The following is a 12,994-nucleotide window of genomic DNA, read 5'->3' as shown; positions in this document are numbered from 1 at the left end:
AAAAGACCTCATTAATATCAAGGAATTTGTTCTGTATAAAGGAAGATTGTAGACAGGATCTGTGGGTGGGTGGATATTGTGGCCAATGGATCTCTAGTTTTACAAAGAATTACTAATTTTCAGTGAGCATCCAATGACTATAACAATTGTGGAATTGTTGCGAGTGACCCCATGGTCAACATTGTCAAATTAAACCAAGTGTTAGTCATATTTTGTAAATTAACCCTTTAGTGTTTAAACTGGCCATATCCGGCCCAAATATTCTATACGTTTTATATTCAAACTGGCGATATCTAGCCTCTCACACCTAACCTACATTGACATTCTTAAAATAAACAATCACATCATCGAAACCCCAAAGCTATAAGATAATGTTTGATTAATTCAAAACAATTTGAGTAAAAAAAAATATTACATTTAACAGAGTAACCTGAATACTAAAGGGTTAAAGGCTTTTTTGGAATTCATCAATAGAAATTAAGGAACATGTTACCAATCTGAAACAAGTGAAGGTATCCTACCTCAAATTGAAGAAAGTAGTTCAATAAAATTGTGGGTGGGGTGAGAAATCATTTGTAAAAATATTTCAATGTCCAGCCAGGACAATATTATAATTTCTATAATTATTATCTCCGTCTTAACGAAGGTGGAGGTATTGTTTTTAGTCATGTTTGTTTGTTTGTTGGTTTGTCGATGGACAAGATATCTCACGAACCGCTGGGTGGATTTGGATGAAACTTTCAGGAATGTTTGGCCTCGTGACTGGCTCGAACTGATGAGATTTGGGGATTGATCTGGTACCAGACAAGGATTCTGGATTATTTGTTATATTTACTTTACAAATTATGATCTTATGTTGACTTTGAAGTCTTTCTCAGTTACCTCCCTTTAGACTGTTTCCAAAGTTTTATTTTTGTTTCTCTATTATTAATTTTACTCGCATCTCTATCTTAGTAGAAGTTGATGGATTTAAGAAATCAAACTACATAAACAAATGGCAGCTAAAATGGTTAAGAAATTAAATAACACTAACATATTTTTATATGTAAGAAATTTGAAAAGCTGAACGCGAAACCGGTCATTTCTTCAAAAACTATGTCATTGTATGAAAAAAATGTATAACATTCTTCTGACATAATGACTCAAATATATATTTTTTAACCTTTTAAAACAAGCCTTCTGTAGTTTTTTCACTTTTTACTATTTTCTATATATATATATATATATTATATTATACATACATATTAACACTTTACAGTATACTTACATCTATACATTGATCTAAAACAACAGGAATACTAAAGGAAGGCTGAAATTTAAGAGAAGAGAAAACCAAAAGGTTTCATGCTATTCATTTAAAAATTCCTGAGTAGAACTTATTATTATTACCTCCGCAATTGAAACTATTTTGAATGGTGGATTTGTTAACTTTGGTTTGTATTAGATAAGGGTAAACTATTATCGTTACTAAATTTTCTATAGCCACCTTCACATTCAATGATTACCATTGGGATCAATCAGGTACCGGACAAGGATTCTGGATTATTTTTCTGATTTTTTTTTTTTTTTTACTTAATTTTTGAGCGCGGTTGGGTTCATTTTTAGTATTCCTGTTTGTGAGAGCAGTCGAGTTTATTTCAGATATTCTCATTTTAAAAATCACCTCTGCCTAATTGTTGAGAGGGACATTGGTGTTGCCTTGGTGGAGGTTAGCACTTTCTGAGTGCTCTTGTCATTTTTACTGTTATTGATTTCAAGAGCTTAAAGTAAATTGTTTGAAAATTCCTTTTTGACAGTAAATGGAAATTCATTTTTTTTTTTTTTGTATTTCTTTTTAGATAGTGGACGTGTTGTGTAGTAGCAGCGAGCCATCTTTGCAACTTGAAAGAATTCCTTATGAATCAACCAATTTAACAATATTTTCACAAAAGAATATCGTAATTACTCGTAAAAAAGTGCTTCCAATACTAAAATCTCTTATCTCTAATGAAGATTTTTCTAGGTAAGATGACTCCTACAGGTTTAGCATGAGATCAGTATTTTCTTAAAATCACTAATGATATAAATTATGCTTTCTAATTGGAATTTTGTTAATTGCGTATTAACTTTGATTACAGTTTTCATTTTCTAAAATTGATGTAAAATTTAATGGAGAAATAAATTTGATGTTGAAGGCAAATATTGTGTAAAGTTGAATTCTTTCATATATGAAATTGCTTCAATTCTTTTCACCCATGTTAGAAAATATACTTTAATTTAAAACTGTCATAACATAAATTGACGTTTTGCAAACTCTGCCTTTTAATAATAGTGATGATGATGATGATGATAATAATGATGATGTGCGTTTCAAATTGATTTCTGAACCAATCATGTTATGAGTAAATTTCAAATAGATTTTTTATTTTTGTTACTCTGAAATTATAAATTGATTCTATCATTTGCTTAAAACAATATAGACTTTTGGGAATGACTATTATTCTATTACCTTTTTGTTATAATTTGAATAATCTGTATAATATATGTTAAAAAACATTGTCTGATCCACAACATACCAATTGTTGTTGTATCGCCAAAACAAGAAGTATCAGCTTTCACTTTTAAAAAGTTCTTCCATGTCTGATTTTTTTTTCTATTTGTTGATACAAACAAAAATTTGTCTTGTTGTGTCCACTGTTCATAATAGTTTAAAGGTGAAAGCATTAAAGAAAGAAACAGAAGTCAGTTATTTTAATCAACTATTTTAGATATGCTATTAAACTATTAACTTGTTTTTTTCTCTCTTTTTTTTTTTTTTTTGCCTTTTTATTTCATCAGGCTCTTTGAAAATCCAGATCAAATCAATGGTGCTAGACAGGATAGTGAATTGGCATCTGGTGGCATTGCAGGTGTTATTGAAGATAATATGAAGCATGGGAATAAATATAGTGACAGTGCATCATCGTTAAGTGGTACTTCTATGAGTGGTACTGATACATCTACCGAAATGTATGAGACCTTCAGTCCGACTACAAATATAGATCAATCTGCTATGCAAATTGACAATGCTGTTTTCGTATCTAAAATGCAAACAAAACCTGATGCTGCTGACCATAATAATTCTCACATTGTGTTAGCAAATGTAGATAATTCGCTCAATGATAGTGAATACAATTCCACAATTGATAACATGCATTTTTTAAATAAGCAACATAATGTTGACAATATGGTTTGTATGACAAGTGACCAACCTCTTATTACTGTTGGTACCGAGAAGGCAATAGTGCATCCTGAAGCATCTTCTGGTATTGCAAGTCCAATGGAGATTGTATCAGATCAAACTTCAGAACAAGGCTCAAGTTATCCTGTAACACCACCAAATAGCTTCATGGACTCTAATTTTGGAAGTTATATGAAAGATTATCATTTACCCAGTTTCAATAGTGCTGAGATGGTGAAAAGAATCAATGATAAAAAGGCTTCTCTTCATCCTTATGAAGATATAGAAGTTTGTGGAAGCAACAACAAGAATGCTTCATCAAATTTTCCATACACACCTCAGAACAGCTTTGTTGAAAGTGAATTTGATAGTAGTTTTGCTAAGTCGATAACTCCTGACAGTATCGAAGATATTTTAGGGAAAATCGATGAGGCAAATAATCATTCTAGAGCTGCTATCAACCCTGATTATGCAAAGCGGTCCAACGGAGAAAACATTGGTTTTCATTGTTGTTCTGATTTTGAAACTGAAACCGTTAGTGAACCTATAGATACGAACGATATTGCGGATGTTGCTTATTCCTTGGCAAATGAAATAATTCAGAACTCGCTGGAAACTTATCCTTGTGAAGATAAATTAAATGAAAGTCTACAGGTTGAGGAAAAGCGATTAACTCCCCTTGTTAAATCTCGGAGTGAAGGTACAACTATAGATTTGTCAACTAAAAGTGAATGTCCGAAATCTCAAAGTGACGTTATAAATTTGTCAAACGTCCTTGAAACAGACTACGCCAGACAGTTTGATCCATTCAATGGCAGAATGGATTATTCTCCTTTCTCCTTAGATTATGCTGATTACATGGCCAAAAGAGGAGTTGCAGAAAGTGCTTCGAAAATCAGTTGGGGATCCTACTCTGACGATATTACAGTGAGTTCAGAGAGCACGAAATCCGAGGAAGGAGTTCACGTGAAAAAATCTGAATCTTGTGACAGCAAAACCAAAATTGTCAACGATAGTAAAATAAAAAGCTCCAATTCATTACCTGAAGTCTCATTACAAAGTTTTCCAAAAATCATTAAACCTCCTGAAAGTATTCTAAGCAGTATTGACGACAACCTTTCCGATTTGACAACTGTATCACCGACGAAAAGTAATCTTGCTCATGACATTTCAAACAGTGATATGGAAGGGGAATTAGCCATTGAAGAAGATTCTGATCTCGAAGACGGAGAGAGAGATTTTGCTGCCCAGTTAAGGGAAAAATTGACTCAAATTGGGAACACCGGTGAGTTGAATTTTCCTGGGTTCCAGCACGAAGGTATTTTTTCTCCAGAAGAATTAAAATCTGGAATCAAGAGAATGACTAATTTAAACACCTCTGATTTCAATCAAATTGCTAATTTCTCTGCTGAAGATTTACGTGAAAAACTGGAAAAGATTGCACTTGATGAAAACGGTGCTGTTGGTGGGTTGCGAGAGTTTAATGCCTACGACAGTGATTCCGATTCAGAAACTAGTTTAACTACTTTAGAAGGCAACCTCCATGCAAATGAATCTGCTAGTCTTTCTCCAAGACCTTTAAGTAGTGGGTTGATGGAAATTATTGAGGAAAATGAAGAAGAAGAAGAAGACAATGAAGAAAATTGCGAAGAAGTTTTTCCAAAAGTTTCTGAATCTTTAAAGTCATTCCAAAATGAGAACATATCACTCTTTAATAAAACGCCTTTGCAAGATAATACTCTAAGTTCTCGTGAAAATAAAGAAGCTTCTCTGCAAAGTGAAGCCAATGTTGGGACAAGTAGTGAAAATAAAGTTAATAATAAAGCAGAACCAGTCGTTCTTCGGAGACATGGAAACAAAGAAGTGTTCCATACAACAGCAGGAAGGATTAGTATTTCTATTGACAATACAGCAGGTGATCCTTCTTCATCCGTAAACACCGACAGAGAAAGTACAGAAGAAATTGGTATTTTGGATTACAAACAGACACATCGTGAGGTAGGAGAAATCTTGGCTCGGGTTAAAAGCGCCATTATGCGTGCAGATGCTGAGCTTATGTTGTCGTCGTCATCTTCGTCCGTATGTACTGGTGTGGATGCTTGCTTGCAGGTAAACAGCTTATGGTTGAGTTCAGTTGATTGTTTTTGCTCCATAGTTCCAATCCTATTATTTAAATTTTTTTTTATATTTACTTAGGGATACTTTTTCTCTTTAGTTACTATTTAAGGCAAAAATTTAAATGGAGATTTTTAAAAACATTAAATGGTAAAAATTATTTGAAGTATAATAATTATCTTCTAATAATCAGATATTAATCCTGTTTAGATAAATTACTCTTTTTTAAATGATGCCACCTCTCTTATAGAGATATTGTTCAACACAAAATAGGTGCATGTCAACATACCTATTCTGTGATTGTAATAATTAGATCTATTTTAGTAAAGCCTAATGAAGGAATTAAGTTTTCCACTGAATTATCACTTCTCTCCCTCTTCTTTTTTTTTTTTGTCTCTGTGGATCGTTTCTTTTCAAAAAGCAGCAGCAGATAATGGTCTGTATGTCAAAGCCTCAGTTACTGAATACATTTGCTACAATTGGCAAGATTCAATATGCGCAATCATACAAACTCCGCTAAAACCTGTGGATTTCTTTGTATATTTAGGAAATAACATCTCACCCAGAGAAAAGAGAGTAAAAATGTATATTGTAAAAGCATGGCATGTCTTGAAGGCCCGAGTGTCATGTGGATGTCAATGCTTCTTAATGATCCTTAGGGAAGCTTCTTCCATACCACAGTGGAATCGATGCTATTGTACAGGTCTCCTTCTTAGACACTCACCAAAACTTGGAGGCAATGCTTGTTATGGGCTGTTCTGAGTATCTAATAATAATTTTTTCTTGTAATCACTGATGCCATTAGAGAGACAGATTCATCAATTTCGTCTGGTTATGCTTGAGAGTTAAACAAGAATTCGTTAGTGATAAACTACGATGGACTTTCACAAGGTGTTGTCCTGCTCGACTTCTTGAATGCTTTACATGCAGTCAGATGGCCTGACTGAATCAGGGTTAGGGTCTGAGTAAGCTTGACCAGAGGATTTTGTGAATTTCAAGTTATATCGTAATGAAAATATATTAGCTATATTACTATATTATTGGGAAAGATTATCCTAATCTCGGTAGTTTTACCTACAAGAGAACAAAATAAGCTTCTAAGTAGATAAAGTAGATGGAAAATTTGGTTGTTTGACAGTGGGAAACTGTTTTTCCTCATAGTTTTGGGAATGAATCCAATATGTTGCACAGTTTGGTTGCAATGCAATCTACAATACAACCCAATGTATGTTGACAAACACAAACTTCCAAAGTAAGGCTCAACCACTTTGCCTTTCTATTCTGCTAAACAACATTAAGTACAATAAAATGACATAAGATCCCTCAGCACATTCTTGTTACCATTTGTGATACAGAAAGTGCTAACTTTGTGACTTTATTGCCACAGCATGATATTCAACCAGATCCTATAACTTAGCAGTTTCATCATTTTAACCTTCTGCTTTTCTTAAGAAAGAAAAGAATTAAAACTATATTCCTCCCTGAAATGTGTAACATTCAGTAAAAAAGACAGCTTCAAGTATTTCCTATTTTTACAATTTAATCATAAAAATCAAATCTTTGTCTTTCAAAAGCATTTTGAAGCAATATGTATGAGTCGATTTGATTTCCAAATTTTTTACTTACAAAGATCTTCAAAATCATTTTAAATATAAAAGGCATTTAAATAGGATAGTGACATTTCATTCCATGAGAGATCTTCCAATATTTTTCGTGAATTTTTAAATTCCACATATACATTACTTTCTCATTCCATTTTCCATTATTTATACACTTATAAATAACTACGCCACTAAATAAGCTTGTTTTAAAGGATTTTTTCTTATTCAAATCTTTTTAGTTCAATTTATTTTTTTAAGATATAATAATTTTAACTAAATTTCTCTTATTCTGGAGCCAAAAACAATCAAAAGCCTTTTTTTAGATTTTTGTTTCTATTTTGTTTTTTCCATTCCTTAATTTGTTTTATTTTCTCTTCTGTAACCTTTTTTATGCTATGCAATAATTGTATTTATTTGCTTTGATGTGTACCTCTGTTGTTCACTTTTTATTTTATAGAATAGTTTTATTGTCAAAATTTGTGTTTCTTTATTTCCTCTACTAATAGATTATTCCAACAGATTTCCCCGAAGTTACCCAAACTATTTTAAAATGCTTGAAATGCATATTCCTATTTTGATTCAATTAACACTTAATTTCTAATTGTTTAAAATGTTTTTAACATTATAACATGACAGAGTTTATAGGGATTTAAAACTTTGATCACTCGTAGTTGAGCAGTTTTTGTTATAATATTAGTAATATTAGTAATATTATTTATCAGAAATAGTCTTATTTTTCTTGAATATTATTGTGGCCTCTGATAATGTATATCTGGTGATAAACACTCATATTTACTTTAGAGGTGGAACTTTATTGATATAATTAGACATTCGTTTTGATCTTGATGCATTTCAAAACCTTAAAATTGGTCAACTGATCATTAAAAAGCACCAATAAATGAATGCTCCATTGGTTCAAATTAAAAATCCCTCGTTAAAATGAGGTGATTTCTTTAAAGTCTCGATCACATCAATTGTATTTGCCGGCTTTATGTTAGGAAAAGACCTGTTCTTTAGTGAACGGGTCGATCAGTTTATTTGAAACATTAGAAAACATTGAAAATCTTAATTTTGTGCAACCTTTGATTGTAGTTGGGAAGTTGGTAAAACCTGTTTTATTATATTCTTTGAGAAGCATTTTGAAGAAAAAGGAAGCTTTTTGTGTTTGCTGCACAATGAGAGAAATTTAATATAAGAACATCAAGATCAGAATTGGTGTAGTGGGGGATAGCATCATTCTTGAATGGAAAAGAAAAGAAAATTTGACTGATTTTTGGTGACGACATTATGAGTTCACATGGCATTTGAGTAAATATAATCTGTTGTTGCAAAGAATCTTTTTAGAAAATATATTTTTTTAATAAATAATATACAGCAACAGAAGCTATTAATAGCAGACAGCAAACTTTATGTCCAGCTTTATGTGGACGTTTTGTCAGAACACCAACTACTGTGTTATATACGGAGAGAGACCCTCTCATATGGACTTGTGGTGCATAAAAGCACTTGTATTTATATCATTGACAGACGAGAATCCTCTTCTTTAAGCTGCAGGAACAGGATTTTGTCCCGTTTGGGGCTCCTCAGTGGCAGATGCCCAGTAGCAACATAACAGCCAAATTTTACTGTCAATGATCTATAGACTTTCAGTGTCTTTTCAGGCACTGATATTGCAAGTAACGAGCAGGTTTATTAAAAAATAATTAATACCATCAGAAGCAGTATATGTATTAAGAGGCAATCTTTGTGTGGATGTTTTGTGAGAACACTGGAGTATTCGGTGTTCTAACAAAACATTCACGGTAAGTTGGACGTAAAGATATTTTTGATATTTAGTTTTGTTCTCTTTGGAAGCTCCTTTGCCACTTCAGTGTTACTAAATTTTTGTTTTAAAGTGAACCAAATTAAAACCTTCCATGAAAATTTCATGTCAGCAAAAATAAGGTAACAAAAAGGCCTACATATCAAAGCATAATTCTGGTAGCACCAGCTTGTTTTTATTAATTGCTTCCAGTTTTCTGTTAAATTGCTTAATTAGTTAGAATCTTAATCTGGTAAAAATATTCTTCGAAAGGCTTGGTTAATAACTAGTTTGGGCTAATAACTGTTTGCTGGTTTTGGTTCACTTCAGATTTTAAAATGAAAGTTAAATTTTATACTAACTTGAAGCTTTGTCTTAATTCACAATAATTTCCTTGTTTTATGCACCTGATCAATTCTCTGATGCAAGTACCATTGTGAATGAGATGTAGTTATACCCCAAAATATTTTGTCATCATCAAAAAAAAAATAATAATTGAAACAAAAGCAGCTAGTAATAGTTACATTCGCTATATATATATATATATATATATAACCAACATTTATATATATATATATAACCAACATTTTTCACTAAATCATCCATAACTTTTGTATTATCCTCTCAAATTACACCAAAATCTCAGACAATAACAATTAATATCGTATTTATTGTCTGTGAAAATTACAGAATATAAAACAACTTTAATAAAAACTTATACCTACTTTTCTGGCGAAAGCAATGCCGTTCTGAACATTTTGGCCGCAACTGTATGTATATATATATATATATATATATATATATATACACACACACACACATATAGGGAGAGTTTACGAAAAAAACAAAAGACAAAGACAGGTGATTTACAAAACAAACAGATGTATTAGTATAACGCTCAGGAATAGAAAAAGTCTTTTATGTTTCGAGCCTACGCTCTTCTACAGAAAGGGACACAGAAAAAACAAGGAGAGAAAAAAATGTGTGTAGTGGCTAATGATCTATCATAATGCAAATATATATATATATATATATATATTTGCATTATCACGCATTTGAGAATAAATTATTTCTGTATCTTTCAATACATCTAAATGCTTCTAAAGCAAACTTTGTTTACTTTCATCAAAAGTTGAATTTATATAGGTAGATAGATATCATACCTAACAGTTTACTATATTCTAATTATTTTTGAAAAAATTGAGTTGAAATATTTATATTTTCTGATCTGTTTTCTTCCTCTAAGATGATGGCTCTTGTTGACAAGACTTTCATGGCAGAACGATTTGCCTTGCAAACCCTCTGTATTTCATATTTTCTGTCTCTAGCACTTCCCTGGCTGATAGTTTCATGTTCAATAAAACTTTGTCTTCCAACTTTCTATAATGTTTCCTTTGTAATCACAATGTTAAAATTATTTTGAGGAATTTAACTTAGTCATATTTCTTTTGTCTTGGTTCATGCTCAGGCTCTGAGTGAGGCTGCTGCTGCTAATAATAATAGGATTTTTTTTTTTTTGATTTTAGGTTTTTTTATAAATGAAATGAATATTTCATTTATAAAAAGTATTTGATTCCTTCAGTAATCACATAGTCTTAGAACGATGTCATATTTATCTCTAACTATAGATATACTGAAGATTTCAATCAGAATTTTCCATTCAATTTGTATTTTCTGTAAGATGAAATAATTGTTATAATATCAAACCAACAAGAGAATCTATCCAATTCCTTACATTCTAAACTATTTCTGTTGGAAAGAACATCTTTATTTTTACTTAGTTTCAAGTTTAGTTTTAAGACATTTTCTTCACTTCATATTTCTTCATATCACAAACACTGATTTCCACCTGAAAAGATTTCTTTGGAGCACTGGTTTCTTTGTTTTTGTCTTTTTTTTTCTTCATATGTGGTGTTGTTGGCTCTTTATTGTTGTCTGGTGTCAATTGTTTCCAGTGTTGTGGTGTTGTGAGTCGGTGTTTTAGTGTTAGCTCATTACTGTTGTATGGTGTCAATTCAATTTTTTATAGTTTTGTCCTTATTTGTTGTAATAATATATGCAATAACTGGATAATTAAGTTGTGTATATTTATTTGCTTAATGGATCCTCCTGAAATGAATGTTATAAGGATCTGTTGGTAAATGTATATAGAAATATGTTCTTTCTCAGACAGGGTACTGTGATGTGAGAGTTTTTCTCTTTTTCAGAAAGATTTATTGATACAAGAAAAGTTCCCCACCCCACAATTTTTTTTTATTAGATTTTTTATACTTTAAGATGCTCTGCATTCATGCCTTCAGGATACAATATATTCAGATATTTAGGGTGACCTGCTGTGCTTGAGGAGACCTATTGAGTCAAGTACATCAATATCAAAATAAATATCAAATGGAAATTGTAGTTGTGATACCTGTACCGGTGGCCTGTAAAAAGCACCATTCGAACGTGGCCGATGCCAGCGGCGCCTTGACTGGCTTCTGTGCCGGTGGCACGTAAAAAGCACCAACCGATCGTGGCCGCTGCCAGACTCCCCTGGCACCTGTGCCGGTGGCACGTAAAAAGTACCCACTACACTCACATAGTGGTTGGCGTTAGGAAGGGCATCCAGCTGTAGAAACACTGCCAAATCAGGCTAGAGCCTGGTGCAGCCTCCATGGCTTCCAGACCCCGGTCGAACCGTCCAACCCATGCTAGCATGGAAAACGGACGTTAAATGATGATGATGATATATAGAGGTACATAAACTGATGTTTTGGGCACAATGGGAATTGTTCCAAGGGCGATAACTCTATCTCGCCCAAAAGAGGTTTTTTTGCTTTGAAGAGATTTATTTTAGGGTTCTTTCTCACTGACAAAGAGTGTACTCTTGCCTTGATTAGTAAAGATGTTATGTGACTCCAGCCAGTAGGTCTGATGAGTGGCCTACGTTGCTAAGAGCAATAATTGACATGAAACCAATGGTAACTCTCTGACCAGCCATAACAACTATATATAATATATATTGTTTTAGCCTTCATATGACGCCACCCCGCTGGCTAAGTGAGCAGGTCAACAGAAGGAAGAGTGGGAGAAAGCTGTGGCAAAAGAGTACAGCAGGGATTGCCCCCCCCCCCCTGCCGGAGCTTCGTGGAGCTTTTAGGTGTTTTCGCTCAATAAACGCTCACGACGCCCGGTATGGGAATTGAAACCGCAATCCTACAACCGGAAGTCCACTTCCGTAACCACTGGGCCATTGCACCTCCACATATTTATATATATTATTGAGAAATATAGTAAATATTTTGTATATTTTCATAAAGGTGCAGGCTTGGCTGTGTGGTTAAGATGCTTACTTTGCAAGCTCATGGTTTCAGGTTCAGTCTCACCATGCAGCACCTTGAGCATGTCTTCTTCCATAGCCCCAGAGTAGAGCAATGCCTTGTGAGTGAATCTGGTAGATGGAAACTGTACAAGCCCATCATGTGTGTGTGTGTGTGTGTGTGTATGTGTCTGATAGTGTCTCCTTGTCTTGGCATTGCATGACAGTTGTAAAATGATTGTCATACAAGCAGCATCATTCATTTCCAATGTTCTGCAAGAACATAGCCTTTTTTTTTCTTGCATACTTTGGTTAAACATCTTGGAAACTTTTCACTACATTTTCTCAGCAATAATGGATCCCCTTTGTAGGGTAGGCTTCATACAAGTCTTTCAGCTTAAATATTTATTTATCATAATCCAGAATTTCTGAGATGGGGAATTATCATTATTATGCATTCATATATTCTCACAATCATATCCTCACATTGGTTGTTAGCATTACAGCTTTTTGGGTGTTGTACCCTCCAGCATTCTTTAGATGCCTGTCGTATTTGGCAACATTCTCAGAATTTCTTACTAAATCTTTATTCAATACCCCACCCTATTTCTTTCTCCACCATGAACTGCATATCAAATGTGGGAGAATAGTTCAAAATTCTGAGAACAGTACTGAATACAACTGGTACCTGAAGAAGATTGGAGAGGACAACAGCCACCAGAATGTTTTAACCAAGTTGAAGACACTAGTCAAAATGTATTGGTGTGGAATGAGATAAAAATGACTTTTTTGAAAATCTCTTTTATAAATCAGATGACACTGATTGATTGGAAAGTTGATACAAATACAAAGATTGATTTACCAAACAAAGGTTTTTTTAAAAACACCCTGGTTAAAGAACACAAACAGCTTCAATCTAATAAAATGAAAAATTGTCAGCTTCTTATGATCTATCGCAACTTTCAAACCTTTTTTTTCTG

The 12,994-nt window shown here is 33.1% G+C and overlaps 1 protein-coding gene across 4 annotated transcripts in view; it reads left to right on the top strand.

Annotated features, from left to right (window-relative positions):
• Positions 1-12,994, top strand: part of LOC115219795 (protein prune homolog 2) — a 204,046-nt gene that overhangs the window by 74,493 nt on the left and 116,559 nt on the right. For 3 of the 4 annotated variants that reach the window (XM_029790061.2, XM_029790062.2, XM_036509781.1), the window contains exons 9-10: positions 1,839-2,002; positions 2,818-5,308. In XM_029790061.2, coding sequence (XP_029645921.1) covers positions 1,839-2,002; positions 2,818-5,308 — 2,655 coding nt within the window. The remainder of the gene's footprint in view (positions 1-1,838; positions 2,003-2,817; positions 5,309-12,994) is intronic. The other variant, XM_036509782.1, reaches the window with a different exon arrangement.

The sequence above is a fragment of the Octopus sinensis genome, linkage group LG15, assembly GCF_006345805.1.
Source record: "Octopus sinensis linkage group LG15, ASM634580v1, whole genome shotgun sequence".
Lineage (NCBI taxonomy): Eukaryota > Metazoa > Mollusca > Cephalopoda > Octopoda > Octopodidae > Octopus > Octopus sinensis.
The sequence above is the reverse complement of the archived record's forward strand: the minus strand, read 5'-3'. Positions and strand labels throughout refer to the sequence as shown.